We start from the raw sequence: 20,501 nt of genomic DNA on the forward strand, positions 1-20,501 counted from the left end.
GGATTGAAGGTGGGCAGAGACAGGATTGAAGGTGGAGAGAGACAGGATTGAAGGTGGAGAGAGACAATTAGAAAAAGTGAAAGGAGGAGAGTTGGAATGTGCCAATCGTTGTGAGTGCATGTTCACTTGTCTGTTAGACTTGTTTATTTTTTGTATTATGTCTTAAATTGCCTTTATAGTTTTTTGTGCTTTGTAGCAAAGCAAAAACAAAATTATATTTGCAAAATAAAAGTGACAGTCGAAAGAAATCTGAGAATTTGAATATGACAAATAGAGATTGAGAACATTGAATTCAAATGTAAAAAAAAGTTACAAACAAATAAACACAGCCTTATACACACTACATACTACATGATAAACTTAGACACAATACCCTTTCTGGTCAACTCAAGAACCTAAGCTCATTAAATAGTCAAGAAGATAAAAAAAACTTTCTTGTGCTATAAGATAAGACGAAATCTTGTAAGAAGACGGATGAAACAGATTCCTTGAATCCTATAATGTACGCTATTTTATTTTCTAGGAAGTTTTTTTCAATTGTAGATCTTTAAGATTTTATTTACATTTATGGCGGGAAAAACAAATTATAAACTGCTCGCATTTTTGTGTACACGGTGTGGAGAAGAAATGAAACGTCGCTAAGCTGTGCTCTTGAAAAGGTGTGTGCTATATGTGTGCATTTTTAGTAGTGCAGAATCACGTGACGTAATCTCGTCCGTTTGTAGCTTGTTTTGTTTCCATTCAACTGGCAACGTCGAAAGTCAATTCAGCGCCCTTGACATTTGTGACAAGTCGGATTAAAGTATTGGCCGTCTTGGGTGTCTAGGGGATTTTTATGGTTTGAGAATCCACACTTGCACATATAAACTACAAGCACAGCGTTATGATGCAGGCAACAAATACTATATTTAGATGTAAAATTATGTACAGTTTATTATACAAAGAATAATTAAAAAGTAAAATGCTGTACAGTTGCTAGAATAGGATCTAGCGTATTAACACGTAGGAGACTATCATCATCAGATATTAGAACCAAGTGGTCTGAGTGTCATTAGGCTGGTTGCTTAGCTTTTGGTCCGGTGCTGCACTGGTGAGACGGGTGTGGCTGGTACTGATGCTGTCTGCTGGTGGGCTGGCGTAGTCGATCCAGGCTCCGGGTGCAGTCCAACTTTGTATGGTTGCAGAGCTAAGCTGCGTCTACCAATCAGTTAAGCCAGTGACGAGTCTGTGGCTAGCGTTGTTACTTGGACTCTTGAAGGATGAGTAGGTCTGATGTCTACAGATCTGGTGCCAGCAAATCTGCTATCAGCTTTAGGTTGCTAAGATTTCAGGCGGATGTAGCCTATAGATAAAAGCACCAATCCAAAGTGAAATAAGGGAATGAAAATAGTCTAGAGCTCAAGCAAGAGATAGATGTGCTCCCTGTCAGCTCTCCAGCGAGAATGAGACCGGACGATGAAATCTTGTCCATATACACGTGGAGAGAAGGGGGGGGGGGTGAGTGACGGAAGATAAGTGCAAATGTGGTCTAGACTATCTGGCGTCTTTGACAGAGAGATCCTTGCTTGACCGTGACGGCGTTTCCGGGAGATAGACACCGCGCGAAGGCGCGAGTTGAGAGTCCAGGAAATCAGCCCAGGTGGTCAGAGAACAAATAGAGGGGGTGATCGGAGGTGCCCAGAGCAAGGTAGATTACACCTTGATACTGGCTTTGCGCTAGACGATCGGGGAGACCGCCGCCCAAGGTGTTGAGTTGAATGGGCACTTTGAAGTGACCAGCCGCTCCCGGAAGGGGGGGGGGGTCAACGGATGTTTGCCAAGATAGATGGAGGGAGTGTACTCTTGTCAAGAGTCTAGTGTGACACGTGTCAAGGTGGGGATAGTAAAATGTAACATCGCTGCCATAGGGGGTGGGGTTGGATTGAAGGGGTGGTGGCTGTGTTTTTAGCGCTTGATCGCTAAATTAGTGCAATTGATGATTAATAGCGAGTAAATAAATTAATTAAATGCTTAGACCTGAGTGATACCTTGAGTGAGCTAAAACGGTTCGTCACAACATTGCTTATTTGATCGTGATACTCACCAATAGAAAAAAAAAATAAGGTCAACAGCCTATAACGTAGAGTGCAACTAGTCTTGTTAACATAATCACACATATAGTGTGTGTTAGAACCCACAATGCACTTTTCTTTAGCACATCTTTTACTTGTAAAGGGGAGACTGGGAGCTGAACGAAATGAGGGAATGAGAGGAAAAAAAAGAGACAGAAAAAGAAAACCAAGGCAACACATTTCCATCTTACCTGTATCTCCCAAAGTGGCTGTTCCAATGTTAAGGGCTGTGTGGCCATCTTGGAAACAAACTGCTGGAGGTCCTCCAGGGTCTCGATGTAGCCGGGCATGTTGTAGATGTGTTTAGCGACCATGAACTGCTTGTCGGTCACCCAGGCTTGACCGCAGCAAAATGAAACAACCTGAAACAAGGTGGAGCTACATTCAGTTTGATGTCAAGAACGAGGAGGAGGTGACCTACGACACGAACAAAGTGGACCTGTTTTAATCTTAGAGAACAAGCAAGGTGGATCTGTTTTAATCTTAGAGAACAAGCAAGGTCGACCTGTTTTAATTTTAGAGAACAAGCAAGGTGGACCTGTTTTAATCTTATAGAACAAGCAAGGTGGACCTGTTTTAATCTTATAGAACAAGCAAGGTGGACCTGTTTTAATTTTATAGAACAAACAAGGTGTACCTGTTTTAATTTTATAGAACAAGCAAGGTGGACCTGTTTTAATCTTATATAACAAACAAGGTGGACCTGTTGTAATCTTAGAGAAGAAGCAAGGTGGATCTGTTTTAATCTTATATAACAAGCAAGGTGGACCTGTTTTAATCTTGTATAACAAGCAAGGTGGACCTGTTTTAATCTTAGAGAACAAGCAAGGTGGATCTGTTTTAATCTTATATAACAAGCAAGGTGGACCTGTTTTAATTTTAGAGAACAAGCAAGGTGGACCTGTTTTAATTTTAGAGAACAAACAAGGTGGACCTGGTTTAATTTTAGAGAACAAACAAGGTGGATCTGTTGTAATCTTAGAGAACAAGCAAGGTGGACCTGTTTTAATTTTATAGAACAAACAAGGTGGACCTGTTTTAATTTTATAGAACAAGCAAGGTGGACCTGTTTTAATCTTATATAACAAACAAGATGGACCTGTTTTAATCTTAGAGAGTAAACAAGGTGGATCTGTTTTAATCTTAGAGAACAAACAAGGTGGATCAGTTTTATTCTTATATAACAAACAAGATGGACCTGTTGTAATCTTAGAGAACAAGCAAGGTGGATCTGTTTAAATCTTATAGAAAATTGAGTTGCATTTGGTCAAACCAGATCTAAGTTACCTTAAACATATGGGATGCTAACGTACAATTTACTAAAGAGTTTGTTCATCCGACAGTCATTAGTAAATGACTTCCAAAAGAGACATCTGGAGATCTCTTTAAAATGCCGCGGGATACATATTTGTGAAAAGCTTCTGTCGGAGACAGGCGTGGGTGGCAAAAAATTTTTTAATCATCACAGACAGACAACGGTATGGTTTGTGTTAGAAGTGGCTTAATATGTAGGTCAAAGCTACGTCTGGGTAGTTATGTGAAACAATGCAATGCTCTTTTAGCTACTAGAAGACAAACCTTAGGTCATTAGATTTCTCCACATCAACGAAGCAAACAGTTTCTCGTGTCAATAATAGAATCAATATTTTCAATACTTTTTCCACATTGCAATAACAGAGCACACGGCTATCAATTCTGGTCGTATAAGTTGGCATCAAAGAAATAACCAATCCTAGAGTGCCATAGCACAAATATATCCGAATGAGGGCTTACGTAACAGAAGAACTCTTCTCTTTATGAATTACAAACGTTACTTCCAAAGAAAAGATAGGGCCAATGACGTCGTACGCGTATCTGTAATGTGCGTGTCAATCTAGTGATGCATGTTATTAAGTTAATTAAAATCTGCAAAGTCGTTTTTTTTTAAAGCTGATTCTGGCAACCCATTCCATGTTCTGACAGCATAGGAAAGAAAGAGCACTTATATGAATTTGTCTTAGCACTTGAGATAAGAAATTTGCCTTTATCGTTTTGTCTTTCTGAGTATTTTATTAGGTTTTGTATTTGTAAATTATGGTTAAGTGTTTTATGTATTAGTTCTACTTTACTTTTTAGTCTTTTGTCTCTAAATTTAGCAAATTTACTAATGTAAAATGTGTTATTCTAATAAAATGTGAATATTCATTTGTAAATGTCACGGCTCTATTTTGTGTCTCTTCTAGTTTATATATGTCCCAAATTGAGAACGCCTATTAGCCTACACACTAACAAAGTTTAAATAACATTTGCAGTTTATGTACTTGTTTGATTTGTTAACATTTCTGTTACTAAACCCTAATTCTTCGGAAGGAGACGAATGACTTACTTGCGCTTTGCGGACGACAGAAGAAGAGCTACCTGACTTTGTGATACACATAGACAAGACTTCCGCAGCATATGGTATGCAATGCAATGCCGAAAATACACAAATCATGACCTATAGCCAACAGGGCTTTAAAAGGGACATCAGTAGTGGAGATGAAAAGCTGACAAGTGTCAGTAGTTTCATATATCTTGTATCTACCGTCTCAGATGAAGGAATCAAACCAGAATTGCACAGTCCACAGCAGCACTTGCAAAACTCAAAACAATTAGGAAAAACCAAGGCATAGCCCTCGACACTAAAATCAGACTAATGGGCTCCCTGGCCATGGCCACATTCTCGTATACTTGCGTATTCCTGGGCTGGACTGACTGCAGTACTAAAGAGGAGGATCCTAGCAATGAAATTGAGATGCTTCTGAAAGATCCTAGTATCACAAACAAAGACCTATGATAAAGATATTAAAGACAGAATTAGTTCAGCTATCGGACCGTATTCGGACCCCACGATGATTTAACTACGGTTAAAAAACAACAACCTTTATGGCCATATCACAAGGTCCTTCCTTCCTTATTGGAACAGTGCCAGGAGAAAGAAGTAGAGGCAAACAGAGAAAGCGATGGGAAGACATCATAAAAGAATTTACCTGCTTGTCATTGAAAGAAATTCTAACAAACGTAAAAGACAGAGAGGAATGGAGAAAGATAGTCAACAGATCTTATGTAGTGCCCCAAAAGTCCAACAGACTAAAACAAGGTAAATGTGAAGGTGAATGGTCTGTTTGAATTTTTAAATTTCACCACTATAGTTATAATTTTTTCATTTATTATAACACAGATATTTTGTTTTTATTCTGTGTAATTGGTTAACAATGAATAAAATAAACAGTTTTCATTTCTTTTAGTTATTTTGTTACGCTTTATAATTGACATTTTCTGGGTGAAAAACATGCTCCAATTCGATTTAATTTTTGAAATTCTAATTCTCTTGCTAAATGTCAGAATCTTGTGTTGTTTGTATTGTTATATATATATATATATATATATATATATATATATATATATATATATATATATATATATATATGTGTATTTAGCAATCATCTGCAATTTATCTAACTTTTATTCTTGAATTTATGCAATTCGGTAGGTCATTAATGTAAATCAGAATCAATCGCACACTTTTAAATTGACTAAAATACTCCTGTTTATTTCATATTAGGCCTTGGACATGGAAGGGCCTATTAAGAGGGAGTATCGTCTGTTATAAACCTAGTGAGGTTTTGACGCAACCTCCATGAACAGTAGATTGCTGTGATATCATTTCTATATTTAGATCAATAAGACAGAGCTGTTGACGATTACGTAGACTCTTTGCCAGAGATGGGACGGTCAGGATGAAAGTGTTTCACATAGAATGAGGTAAGAATAACTTTCCCCTTCCAGACCTTGTCGTCTATAGGGCAGATAATGTACATCGACCAACCGCCTTTACTTTTCCCCAACTAATGTCAGGTACCCATTAGAGCTGGGTGGACTTAGAGGCGTCCGAAGAAACCGAAATTAAAAATCCCAGTCTTCACCAGGATTCAAACCCCGGTTCAGAAGCCAAGCGCTTGACCTCTCAGCCACCGCGCCTCCTGCAATGAGGTAGAAAAGAAAATGTGTTGATAGGTTTTCATGTATACGTGTAGATCAAGTGAGAAGAGTATTACGAATATAGTCAACACATAAGCACTCTAATTAAACTTGTCACAAAATAGCTCTAAGTTTCATTAAATTAACAAAAATATTATTAAAGTAATAAGTACAAATCTTCTAAGTAATAAATATCATTCCTAAGGAAATGTTAGGTCCCAGTTAGTTGAAATAAAAAGTAGGTTTGAAAATAGTGCACTACTACTTCTGACTAAAAAGTACACTACTACCTCTGACTAAAAAGTACACTACTACTTCTGACTAAAAAGTACACCACTACTTCTGACTAAAAAGTACACTACTACTTCTGACTAAAAAGTGCACTACTACTTCTGACTAAAAAGTACACTACTACTTCTGACTAAAAAGTACACCACTACTTCTGACTACAAAGTACACTACTACTTATGACTAAAAAGTTCACTACTACTTCTGACTAAAAAGTTCACTACTACTTCTGACTTAAAGTACATACTACTTCTGACTAAAAAGTACACTACTACTTCTGACTAAAAAGTACACTACTACTTCTGACTAAAAAGTACACTACTACCTCTGACTAAAAAGTACACTACTACTTCTGACTAAAAAGTACACTACTACTTCTGACTAAAAAGTACACTACTACTTCTGACTAAAAAGTACACTACTACCTCTGACTAAAAAGTACACTACTACTTCTGACTAAAAAGTACACTACTACCTCTGACTAAAAAGTACACTACTACCTCTGACTAAAAAGTACACTACTACTTCTGACTAAAAAGTACACTATTACTTCTGACTAAAAAGTACACTACTACCTCTGACTAAAAAGTACACTACTACTTCTGACTAAAAAGTACACTACTACTTCTGACTAAAAAGTACACTACTACCTCTGACTAAAAAGTACACTACTACTTCTGACTAAAAGGTACACTACTACCTCTGACTAAAAAGTACACTACTACCTCTGACTAAAAAGTACACTACTACTTCTGACTAAAAAGTACACTATTACTTCTGACTAAAAAGTACACTACTACCTCTGACTAAAAAGTACACTACTACTTCTGACTAAAAAGTACACTACTACTTCTGACTAAAAAGTACACTACTACTTCTGACTAAAAAGTACACTACTACCTCTGACTAAAAAGTACACTACTACCTCTGACTAAAAAGTACACTACTACTTCTGACTAAAAAGTACACTACTACCTCTGACTAAAAAGTACACTACTACCTCTGACTAAAAAGTACACTACTACTTCTGACTAAAAAGTACACTAATACTTCTGACTAAAAAGTACACTACTACCTCTGACTAAAAAGTACACTACTACCTCTGACTAAAAAGTACACTACTACTTCTGACTAAAAATTACAGACCTTTCAGACCTTTCGATCTATGGTAGAGGACGTAACGATCATCCGTTTCTTTGGCCGACAGGTAATCAGGGTATCAGGGCCGGCTTTACGATTTGCGGGGTCCAATGCGAGGCCCCTCTTCTTTTTTTCAATAACAACTATTACAATTGATTAGATCATTATACCAACCTTTGTTATACAACATGTATAGGAAGCAATTCCAACGCCTGTGGGTTAAATAAAGTTTCGTCAATGGAACGATAGACCTACACTAAATATGTTAACCCTTTAAGTCCTACAACTTTAAAAGTCTGTGACAAGAGCCATGACTGATAGTGATATGCTAAATGTAAATAGCGAGGCCCATGCCAGGTGCGGGTCCCAATTGGAGCAATCAGTCCTATCGGCCTAAGAGTATCATGTGGCCAGCACAACGACCATCGCCTTTACTTTCAAAATGTCATTTGGATGGATTCAGGGGCGTACTAAAAAATCCTGAAATTTAAAATCGCAGTCTTAACCGAGATTCGAGCCAGGTTCGGTTCGGAAGCCTAGCGCTTTACCACGCAGCCAACACGCCCCCCACCCCTTTAATTTTTACAAAAACTAGATTGAATATTCTAAATTGAAAAATCATTAATGTTTACATTACCGCAGGCACTGGCAGTGTAGAGGGTGACTGTATAACGAGTGTAAGGTTTAGATCAAGACTTCCGTTTTAAGCTCATTACTGGGTTATAATGAAAAAGGTGGGGGTGGGGTCTTTTTCATCCACTTTCTCAGATCGACTTAAGATTTCTACTCTGTCAAATGGTTTCTTTTGAAATCAAATATTTTATTTGTGTGAGTGAATATTTCATTTGTGTCTGTCTTTGAATATTTTAAATACTTTTATTATTAATAACTAATGAATTTTTTCTAATTTATTTATTGACTATTTGTGTTACTTTGTTCCATAATGCAATCCCAAACTACACAAGAACCTGCTGCATCCTTTATCGATTGGTGAAGGATGTAGAGGCGAGGAATGAGTTAATGTGTGTGGGTGAGAGAGAGAGAGAGAGAGAAAGAGAGAGAGAGGAGTTATATAGCACATTTACATTTCCTATTCAGATTCTCCACTGATAATCTCAAGTCTCAAGTAATTAAAACCTAGAACTTGATATGAAATGATTCAATTTTGTTCTGTTTCTAAATAGTTGAACAATAGAACCAAAAAAAAAATGAAGTGTGTATCAACTAGACTTACTTCCTGTACATTTGCATCACAGACAAAATGTTTGTTTTCGCAATCACTTTTTCAAAACGATCATAGTTATTAGTTCAAATCAGAAGCAAGACAGTACTAGCTTTCTTTAGACAGTACTAGCTTTCTTTAGACAGTACTAGCTTTCTTTAGACAGTACTAGCTTTCTTTAGACAGTACTAGCTTTCTTCAGGGAGTACTAGCTTTCTTTAGACAGTACTAGCTTTCTTTAGACAGTACTAGCTTTCTTTAGACAGTACTAGCTTTCTTTAGACAGTACTAGCTTTCTTTAGACAGTACTAGCTTTGTTTAGGGAGTACTAGCTTTGTTTAGACAGTACTAGCTTTCTTTAGACAGTACTAGCTTTCTTTAGACAGTACTAGCTTTCTTTAGACAGTACTAGCTTTCTTTAGACAGTACTAGCTTTCTTTAGACAGTACTAGCTTTGTTTAGACAGTACTAGCTTTCTTTAGACAGTACTAGCTTTCTTTAGACAGTACTAGCTTTCTTTAGACAGTACTAGCTTTCTTTAGACAGTACTAGCTTTCTTTAGACAGTACTAGCTTTCTTTAGACAGTACTAGCTTTCTTTAGACAGTACTAGCTTTCTTTAGACAGTACTAGCTTTGTTTAGACAGTACTAGCTTTCTTTAGAAAGTACTAGCTTTCTTCAGACAGTACTAGCTTTCTTCAGGGAACACCAGCTTTCTTCAGACAGTACTAGCTTTGTTCAGAGTACTAGCTTTCTTCAGACAGTACTAGCTTTCTTCAGGGAACACTAGCTTTCTTCAGACAGTACTAGCTTTCTTCATATCTATTTTAGCCACTAATCTTAGATGTTTAGGCTTTTAAAATATTGTTACGTATTTCTGAATCTTCTGGCTAGATGTATTAGTTGGCACACAAATAAAAACACAGCAAAGAACTTGACGACTAAACTTTCAGTTTCATATAACTTTAATGACTATTAACTCTAACAATTTATTACTGTAACATGTAGCGTAGAAGACTGTACAATATCTGTCAGTTTATAGTTAGCTATACTTTGTTGCAATTCATCTCTTCACTTCGTTGCAATTCATCTCTTCTCAACTTGCATCGAGCCGTATTCCACAGAACAGACCAACGACACACTTCCCAGTGTCGCTCCAGGTCTCCTAAAGCTGAACCAAGTCGCACTCAAGTCTACTGAATCAGAGCCGCACACGTCTTACATCGACTGTATCGACTGTAACGGCTCAAGTCCACTGTAGTTCGCTGTATAGACTTTAACGACAGTAGTCCACTCCAGTTAACTCTACCCTAGTTAACTTGCATCGAGTCGTACACATTTCTCTTCCACAGAGCCGCACACGTCTTACATAGTCTGTATCGACTGTAACGGCTCACTCACGACTCCATACGACTGACTTTAACATTAACTCTCTGGCTTATATAGAGTCCCTAATCGCTTGTCCAAAGTTGCACAAACACGGCTAGTATCCTCTGAAATAACACGTGAGGAAACGTCACATCCTGTCTTTGTTTATACACGTAGATTCCAGAAAACATCGGCTGCAGTGTCATCTTGCCGGGGTCACAAGTTGTGACCTCTATCTGTCACTGGACATTGCTAGTACCTTTTGGAATAACATGTAAGGACACGTCACATCCTGTCTCTGTTTATACATGTACATTCCAGGGAACTGCCGCTGCTGTGTTATCTCGTCGGGGTCACACGTTAACCTCTTCCTGTCACTGGTCATTTGTAACACTGCCCCCATCTTAGATCTGTTCGTCCCGAACAGATTCCATTTCACCACGATACTGAAGAAACCGATCGACGTTTTCAAGAAGGAAGCTTTGGTGGTTGCCCCCTTCTCAGAGATGTTCTTTCAATCTGGCAGTTGTCCATCTTCTTTCCATAGAAGAATGGGAGCCAAATCCTCATTTTTCAGCAGTTCCTCACAAATGTTTTCATCAATCTTGGTATGGAAACATCGACCTTCAGATGACGACATTGGGCACTCTTGTCGAGAAAATTCATCAGCATTCTAACGAGTTCGTGCTTCACTGGCTGAGTTTTACATTCTCCAGCATCTTTTTACAGAGCTTCTTCAGAGATACACAGGTTCATCACAGTACAGCAATATTCACATGTTCTTCTTACAACAGCAACTGACTTTGGGTTTGTACGATGTCTGTTGGGTTGATCTTCTTGTACAGTTCTGTCACAGATGGTTACTCACTACAGTTCTGACATCTTTAAACTACTTCTTTTCTGTCCTTCTTGCTTCTGACTTAATTAGCGTTCTTCTAAAACCTTTGTTATACTTCATCAAGCTATTCTCATGAGGAATGTTCTTAAATTATTCTTTAGTGGCTTCACACTTTCAACTGATAGTAAGGCTTTCTTCTTTGGTCTGATGGTTCCGGACAGAATCTTTCTAAAAACATGGGCTGTGGAGTTTCATCAGTGCAGGTGGGGGTCTATCAGTGGGAGAAGTGGTGGACTTGTTTTCTAATAAGATGGGCTATGGAGTTTCATAAATGCAGGTGGGGGTCTATCAGTGGGAGAAGGGGTGTTTTTGTATCTTGATCTTGTTGGGGCCATCCACGTTGTACTCTGCATGTGTCGCTTTCTCCGCCTCCTCCATTTGATATTTCTTTGGTTGCGTTGATGTCGTTGTCGTTGTCTTGCTTTCTTGTCGATCAATGCTGATGGCAGCCACTTAGCACATAGGAAGATATTGCATTTCATGGCTGTAGTCATCAAGACTGTTGATCTAACAAGTTGCTTCAGCATTATTCTTCGATGGATGCTTTGCGAATAAGCTGCAAGTCCACTTGAAGGCAAGTTGTCAAACACGTCAGCACCTTCATCCGAGTCTGGATGACTCGACTGTGGGGCAGGTTGATAACATTCAACGTGCAAAGGTCCATCAACTTCAGCATCAGTTTCTATTGTACTTCCTTGACTATCACCAGGGCTTCTCACGCCTACCTTGATAGCTGTACAAGCTTCTGTTAAGTCTAGAGCTTGTTGGTGTATTTCTTGGCATTCACAGTCTTCTTGCATAGCTACGTACGTACAGTTCTTGTCAAACGCATGAGTGCAGTAATCAAGCTTCGAGTTCCTCTCGTAGACACTGGCAGATAGAAGACATAAGTCTTTAAGGCCCACAGCAACAGGCTTGGACGCAGACCCAACGTTGTCTTGATCTGTTTGGCTGGTTGAGGTACTCATATAGGGTATATCTCTAGCAAAATCTTCGGTTGAACTATAGGTCTCTTCTCTTGTTTCTTCAACTGTCTCATTCAGCTTCTCGTTGAAACAATAACAGCTATCGTCTCTTTTCATTTCTTGTGGGCCACATTCATTTGGTTTGCTATCACAGTCACAGACAGCACAACCATCACCAACATGCCTATCGTAATTGTCTGTATCGCCACATCCTTGGTTGGACAATTGTTCGATGTTCATCAATGGTGAAGCTCTTTCATCAGTCGACTCAATCTGATACTGCTGGGTGTTCAGCAGCTCATTAATAATGATTCTCGTTTGATCTTTTATTTGTTCTTCTGTCTTGTTGGGCGTGGTAGCTATTTGTTCATTTTCATTCATGGCTTTGGTCAACTGGTTAAATGAAGAAAATCTGGTGTTGATTTTTGATTCTATCTCCTTAATGCTCTCTTTCACCGAGTTCATTTTGTATTGCAAAGTTCTCAGGAGCTCCATCGTGTTAGGTTTGATTTCAAATTGGCAAGTGTCTGGATTCTCATCTTCCTCCAACAGGGCTTGTCTGAGACGTGCTGTTAGCGTTTCCTTATTTCCGTTAAGCTGTAGACCTCTTTCTCGAAGCTCTTGTCTAAGTTCTTTCATGTCAAGTTCATTAAGAAGTTTGGTGGAATACATTCTAGTCAGAAAGATCCCACTTCTGACACCAATTGTTACGTATTTCTGAATCTTCTGGCTAGATGTATTAGTTGGCACACAAATAAAAACACAGCAAAGAACTTGACGACTAAACTTTCAGTTTCATATAACTTTAATGACTATTAACTCTAACAATTTATTACTGTAACATGTAGCGTAGAAGACTGTACAATATCTGTCAGTTTATAGTTAGCTATACTTTGTTGCAATTCATCTCTTCACTTCGTTGCAATTCATCTCTTCTCAACTTGCATCGAGCCGTATTCCACAGAACAGACCAACGACACACTTCCCAGTGTCGCTCCAGGTCTCCTAAAGCTGAACCAAGTCGCACTCAAGTCTACTGAATCAGAGCCGCACACGTCTTACATCGACTGTATCGACTGTAACGGCTCAAGTCCACTGTAGTTCGCTGTATAGACTTTAACGACAGTAGTCCACTCCAGTTAACTCTACCCTAGTTAACTTGCATCGAGTCGTACACATTTCTCTTCCACAGAGCCGCACACGTCTTACATAGTCTGTATCGACTGTAACGGCTCACTCACGACTCCATACGACTGACTTTAACATTAACTCTCTGGCTTATATAGAGTCCCTAATCGCTTGTCCAAAGTTGCACAAACACGGCTAGTATCCTCTGAAATAACACGTGAGGAAACGTCACATCCTGTCTTTGTTTATACACGTAGATTCCAGAAAACATCGGCTGCAGTGTCATCTTGCCGGGGTCACAAGTTGTGACCTCTATCTGTCACTGGACATTGCTAGTACCTTTTGGAATAACATGTAAGGACACGTCACATCCTGTCTCTGTTTATACATGTACATTCCAGGGAACTGCCGCTGCTGTGTTATCTCGTCGGGGTCACACGTTAACCTCTTCCTGTCACTGGTCATTTGTAACAATATGTTGGTGATGAAACGATGAAATACAATAATTGATAAATGTTTCAGGTCTACTAAATGTTTTCTTTGGCTCTAATCACTAGATCTGGTGTCTGGACGTCACCGATATGGAAATGTTTTCCTTGGCTCTAATCACTAGATCTGGTGTCTCTACGTCACCGATATGGAAATGTTTTCCTTGGCTCTAATCACTAGATCTGGTGTCTGGACGTCACCGATATGGAAATGTTTTCCTTGGCTCTAATCACTAGATCTGGTGTCTCTACGTCACCAATATGGAAATGTTTTCCTTGGCTCTAATCACTAGATCTGGTGTCTGGACGTCACCGATATGGAAATGTTTTCCTTGGCTCTAATCACTAGATCTGGTGTCTCTACGTCACCGATATGGAAATGTTTTCCTTGGCTCTAATCACTAGATCTGGTGTCTCTACGTCACCGATATGGAAATGTTTTCCTTGGCTCTAATCACTAGATCTGGTGTCTCTACGTCACCAATATGGAAATGTTTTCCTTGGCTCTAATCACTAGATCTGGTGTCTGGACGTCACCGATATGGAAATGTTTTCCTTGGCTCTAATCACCAGATCTGGTGTCTCTACGTCACCGATATGGAAATGTTTTCCTTGGCTCTAATCACTAGATCTGGTGTCTCTACGTCACCGATATGGAAATGTTTTCCTTGACTCTAATCACTAGATCTGGTGTCTCTACGTCACCGATATGGAAATGTTTTCCTTGGCTCTAATCACTAGATCTGGTGTCTCTACGTCACCGATATGGAAATGTTTTCCTTGGCTCTAATCACTAGATCTGGTGTCTCTACGTCACCGATATGGAAATGTTTTCTTTGGCTCTAATCACTAGATCTGGTGTCTGGACGTCACCGATATGGAAATGTTTTCCTTGGCTCTAATCACTAGATCTGGTGTCTCTACGTCACCGATATGGAAATGTTTTCCTTGGCTCTAATCACCAGATCTGGTGTCTCTACGTCACCGATATGGAAATGTTTTCCTTGGCTCTAATCACTAGATCTGGTGTCTCTACGTCACCGATATGGAAATGTTTTCCTTGACTCTAATCACTAGATCTGGTGTCTCTACGTCACCGATATGGAAATGTTTTCCTTGGCTCTAATCACTAGATCTGGTGTCTCTACGTCACCGATATGGAAATGTTTTCCTTGGCTCTAATCACTAGATCTGGTGTCTCTACGTCACCGATATGGAAATGTTTTCTTTGGCTCTAATCACTAGATCTGGTGTCTGGACGTCACCGATATGGAAATGTTTTCTTTGGCTCTAATCACTAGATCTGGTGTCTGGACGTCACCGATATGGAAATGTTTTCCTTGGCTCTAATCACTAGATCTGGTGTCTCTACGTCACCGATATGGAAATGTTTTCCTTGGCTCTAATCACTAGATCTGGTGTGTGGTAGTTTGGGAACTTGAACGACGGCAGTAAATGTGTTTCAATTAAATTGTAGTGTACATTGTAGTGTACATTGTAGTGTACATTTATAAACTCTGTATAGTATTAAAAAGATTCCTAGTTCCACAATAAAAGCTTTTGTATTTATTGTGTAAAATCTCAGTTTTGAATGTATAGTTCACATTTGGCATTGAGTGTTCAAAAGGAGAAATCTATAGGAAATTGAACATCACTAACTCATTGTCTGACCAACATCAAGAAACACATATTGACAATCAGCATCAGAAGACATCGTTGTCATCTGGCACTCAAACACATCGTCACAGGAACGTAGAGTTGTCTTAGTAAATAGTTATCTAGTTATTTTAGATGTTTAGTTCGAACAAATGTCCAAAATGTATGCACAGACATTAGACGTGTAGTCAAACAACGTGGATAATGTTGAATTATATTAAGCGATTTTATATAGGGGATATATTGGCCCATGATGTGTATTCCGATAGTCTTTTGTTTCCTTTTTAAAGAAAGTGTCTTTTTGTTGTTGTTTTTTTGCCCGCGTACTATTTTATGATGTAAAACAGTATATAGAAAGGTCAAAAGCGTCATCGCAACTATCAGGATTAACTGTAGATAATATAAAACTGAGAACACCAGAGGCGGATTTGAGGGTTCGCACGTTTTACGGGAGCCTCCACATTCAAAATATAATTTGTAAATTGATTTAAAGAAAAATAAGTACTTTATTTCATTTCTTCCAAAATATTGCATGCTTTTATATTTGTTAATATTTTATCAAGGGCATTTAAATGGGTGTGTGGGCGTCTGCGGCCCGGCGGCATCCACTTACTAAAATCTGGCACTGAAAAATACATGTATAGTTACGACCTTTTGTTGAAATGATGATAATACATACGCTAAAATAATTCACTTGGAAGAATCAGAGAGATATCAGAATCGTAAAAAATTTGTTTTTATTCTCTAGGGCAGCGGTTCTCAACCTTTTATGCTCGGCGACCCCTTTTTACAACTCCCCACTCTGTTGCGACCCCTCCCACACACACACATGCAGAATAGAAGAATAGATAATAACAATCCATATTTTCGATCATTTTAGGCAACCCCTGGCAAATCGCCAATCGACCCCGAAGGGGGGTCGCGACCCACAGGTTGAGAATCCCTTCTCTAGGGAAACTAGATTAATGAAAAAAAAACAACCTGTGATGTTTTAGCGTTCCCAGTTCTGTCTTGCTAAAACTATTATTTGTTCGATCAAAGGGGAGGTAATTTAATACAATTGACTGTAGATAGAAAATATCTGCATTTGCTTTTGCGTAAAGGTATTAGGGACAAATAGGAGTAGAGAAGAATGTTAGGACTTATGAACAATGCACACATTTTTACCGGTACTTTTGTGTGTCGTGTTTAGATTTAGGATATCATTGTGGAATTTAAAGCTGAATGGCATAAACTGCTTGCCCGTCTATCAAGGAGACTTGAGTTCTAACTCCAGTTGTGTTTGCTGAGCGTCTAAAGGCAGCAAGGAAACCTTCTCCCAGCTACCCCCCCACACACACACACACACAGATCCATAAAAGAGAACCAAAGTGCTTTGTGAAGTAAAGTTCCCCTTTCACAAGAGCGCTCTGAGAATGCTATCTGATGTTATGAGAAATATGTGGATAGTTCAAGTTTCTTTCTAACTCATTTGAAATATCATAGAATCAGCTTATCATTCGAGAAAGTTTGCAATCTTTTAATCAACTATATATATATATATATATATATATATATATATAACTATATATAAGTTCATCAAACCCCATTCTTCTAAATTATTATAGTTTGTATAAAAATACCTTATTTACTTACATTTAGTAACCAAGGTAGTCATTATCGATACTATTAAATAAATTCACCAAATAAAAAGTCGGTAAGTCTCGATACACACAAGTAGCCAACATAAATGAAATTACATGTACAATATCTAATCGAATACTCACCTTCTGAGTAAATCTAGGATACAGTTTATGTCCGTGCCTATTCTCTACAGACAGTAGCCTGGAATCGATTAGATTTCTTATCCTATCCGTGTCCAACCCTTTTTGTAATACTAGAAGACTTTGGGCCACCGAGTGACCGGCACCGGTTCCTCTGCCCAACCACATTAGCTCCGAGCTGGTCAGGTGAGTGTGGCAGACACATACGCAGCACCGCCCCCAGATTCTCTGACCACAGCAGCACAGCATACTGCACATCCTCTTACACAAAACCACGCAGGGGAGGACGACCAGGATGACTACAATGAGAGGCCACATGAGAAGAAAAGAAAGAAGAACGAACACTATGGCGCTACTGACGGCCCAGAAGATGCTCCAGTCGGTGTTGTGGACGATTCGCCTGTAAGGCGCGTTAGGAAAGCCCAGCTTGATTTTAAGGTCTCTCTCTACCTCTCGAAGGTGAAGGTCACTCACGTGAGGATCAGCTATATCCGGGAGGTCAAGGCAGACCTCCGATCGAGCGTCGGATGACGTGAATGAAGACGAACTGGGCACTTTAAACAAAGGGGAGTAAGCAGAATCAGGAGTACTTAACTGGTTGGACGAATAGTTCCGCAAACGGTCAGTGGAAACTGAAGAGCTAAACTTCTTAGGACGGCCATGATCCGCTGTGACAGGACCGTACATGTTTGATATGGGAAACATTGAGCTTGTTTCTTGCTGCTTGGTTCTTGGAAAGGTTTGTGTATAAGGCGTTGATTGGGTTTTAGAGTCCATATGAATGTAGTCGGATTCTCGTGCACTTCTGTTATGTTTCGGCAAGCTGTCCTTGTGGTTCTTGGGCAACAAGGGCTCCTCTGCTGATCTGTTGCTGTCCAAGTACGGGACGGATTTTCTAGAGTCTAGTCCAGCGAGTGAGCTCCTAGGCTCTATGCTCGCCACCCTGTCGTCTAGAACTTCATAGTCGACGTCCAGTGGGTCCTGGTCGATGTGACCGCGGGAAAATTTTTTCCTGGGCCGAGAAGGCGTGCTAGAATGTTGAACTAAAGACGTGTTAAGACTGGAAGGGCGAGTTATAGACTGAAGCAGTTTGAGCGGGTTCGTTGAAGGTTTATGCTCAACTGTCACCGACATTCTAGTGGGCGATGAACTGATGCCTTCTATGGAAAGCTCGCCCTGTAATCGGCCAGAGCTGTCCCTGTCTTCGGATTTAGTATGTGATTGTTTTTGCTGATGCATAGATGTAGAGCTTATTTTTTCTTCTTTAGAATATTGAATATCTTTATCATTGTCAATTTTTTTCTGTTTATTTTGCTCGGACTCTGTCTTTTTCTTGGCGCGTTCTGTCTGTATCTCTCTTGGGGCCGATTTAGAACGCGCTTTCCTATCCTTCCCGCCCTTAACCTCCGAGGATGAAGATTTCTCAGTGATAGTGACCGCTTCTGCCTCGGTCACAGCCATGGCTATCTTCTCAAAGGCAATTTTGGCCTGCGAGATTGCCGAGAGCCTCCTTTTAAATTTCGGAGAGGATTCTTTAGCCTGTGCCAGGGCCTGTGACTGTTTGTGGCTGTCCTCGCGAGATAAACGTATGACAGGAACTGGTCCCCGATTCTCCTGTCCCGGCTGTTCATTGTCGACCAATGGAACAAGGAGATCATTGGCATCAGCTGCTTTAGACCTTGTGGCGCTCTTAGCCCGTCTCTTATGTTTAGGAGTGTGTACCCTGGCACTTTCAACCGTAAGCGTATCTTTTGGTAGCTTATCTGGGGCGAGTTTGTCTTTGGAGGAAGAACTAGACTTTTTGTCATTTTTAGACTTTGCTGTGACAGCCTCTTTTGTAGTTTTAGAGCTTTTGGATGTGTTAGCAGTTTCTTTAGACTGCGAATGCTTTGTGCGTTTCGCAACGTCGCCTTTGGATTTGTCTGCAGTATCGTTGGATCTCTGAGGCTTCGGACTAGCACTACCTGCTCTTTGCTGAGGCTGCTTGAGATGAGTGGTGCTACCGGTCTTCTGTTGCTGCTGCTTAAGTTTAGAAACGACATCTCCAAGTCCAGGGCCGGCGTCCGATGGAAACAGGCTGAGCTGCGCGGTGGGGCTCTTGGTTGGCGTCGAAGAGCCTCCGATAGGGGCGCCAGTTTTGGATTTTCCGTCCTTGGCAGAACTATGGTCAAGGTCAGGGTTGCGTCTGTTTTGAGCACTAGAATTAGGCTGCCGGCCCGCCCGGCCGTGAGCGGAGTCCATCGAGTGGAAGGCCCATTACCGCTTTCTACACATAACTGTAATAAAAATAATAAAAAATAATGAGCGGAAGAGTAGCTTATTTACTAATTGAAATTACTTCCAGTTAAAAGAAATAGTTAGAAACATTTCATGTAGTCATGGCTTTTTGAAGCTGTTGAAAATACAGTGCCTACAGTATTTGAGATTTTTCTTTAAAAAAAAGTTGAATCCATGATTAGCAAATGAATGAAGCATGCAACGCTAAATGCAACATAAATGCCAACTTAATGCACCAGCAGAATTTTTGTTACCTTTGAAATAAAACTTTGGAGAGTTGTCAGGATTAAAATAGCCAAGGGAGTTAAAAATTGCATTATCCATGTGCACTCTTCCATTGGCTCTCATTCTAGCTGCTTTACTACTGAAATAGTGGATATTTTTTAGGTCGAGTGGTTGATTTTTTTTTAAATACTATATTTTTCTATACTTGGCTTGGAGGTTTAGTATTCAGAGCGTTAAGTTTGGCTTTGACTTTGTTGTAGCATTAAAGTACTGCCTACAGCTCAGCAGCAAAAAGCTGTTTATTAAAAGAAGTAGCAATAAAGTTAGCTCATGATCAGACACCCATCGAACAATGGCGTCGTCTGCATCAGATGTAGTGGCTGGGTCTGTAAAGTTACGTGAAATACTTTCGGAGACGAAAACATGGAATTGAGTAGAAGTAATGTGAACATTGATTACATTTAGGCTCAATTGGAATTTGAGTTTTGCCTTGCGTTTAGTATGAAATTAATTTTAGACACTAAATTGTCAAAATATATAGTTCTAGTTAACTTGACAGCATATTGGATGCAAAAATCAGAAAAAAAAAACCCAACTGATTTTGATTTAGAAAAGATAGTGTTAAATCAAAAGTGGATGAGAGAGCACTACAGCCATTTCTAGGCTTTTAAAGAGTTAAAATGGTAGCTAATTTCATATGTACTAAAAACATAACTATGTAAGTTTAATTTATAAAGTCTCTTCAATCTTACAACTTCACGAAAAAATGGAAATTCAACTGTAAATCTATGACTTAGAAGTCAAATGACAAGCCCTTGAGCAACACTTATATTGAACAAAAAGTGTAATATCTTTTGCACCCCTATTACAAGGGCGGATCCGAAACTTTTGAAAATACCTGTTTACACCGAGATTCGAACTCAAGACCACAAACACTTTACCAGTCAGCCAATATGCCCTGATGCAGTTCAAC

At 39.5% G+C, this 20,501-nt stretch overlaps 1 protein-coding gene across 6 annotated transcripts in view; it reads right to left on the reverse strand.

Annotated features, from left to right (window-relative positions):
* Nucleotides 1–20,501, reverse strand: part of LOC106060553 (uncharacterized) — a 100,703-nt gene that overhangs the window by 28,461 nt on the left and 51,741 nt on the right. For all 6 annotated transcript variants that reach the window (XM_056032210.1, XM_056032212.1, XM_056032214.1 and 3 more), the window contains 2 exons: nt 17,030–19,302; nt 2,303–2,473 (listed from right to left, as the gene is read on the reverse strand). In XM_056032210.1, coding sequence (XP_055888185.1) covers nt 2,303–2,473; nt 17,030–19,267 — 2,409 coding nt within the window. In that variant the 5' untranslated portion in view covers nt 19,268–19,302. The remainder of the gene's footprint in view (nt 1–2,302; nt 2,474–17,029; nt 19,303–20,501) is intronic.

The sequence above is a fragment of the Biomphalaria glabrata genome, chromosome 6 (genome assembly GCF_947242115.1).
Source record: "Biomphalaria glabrata chromosome 6, xgBioGlab47.1, whole genome shotgun sequence".
NCBI classification, from domain to species: Eukaryota; Metazoa; Mollusca; class Gastropoda; family Planorbidae; genus Biomphalaria; species Biomphalaria glabrata.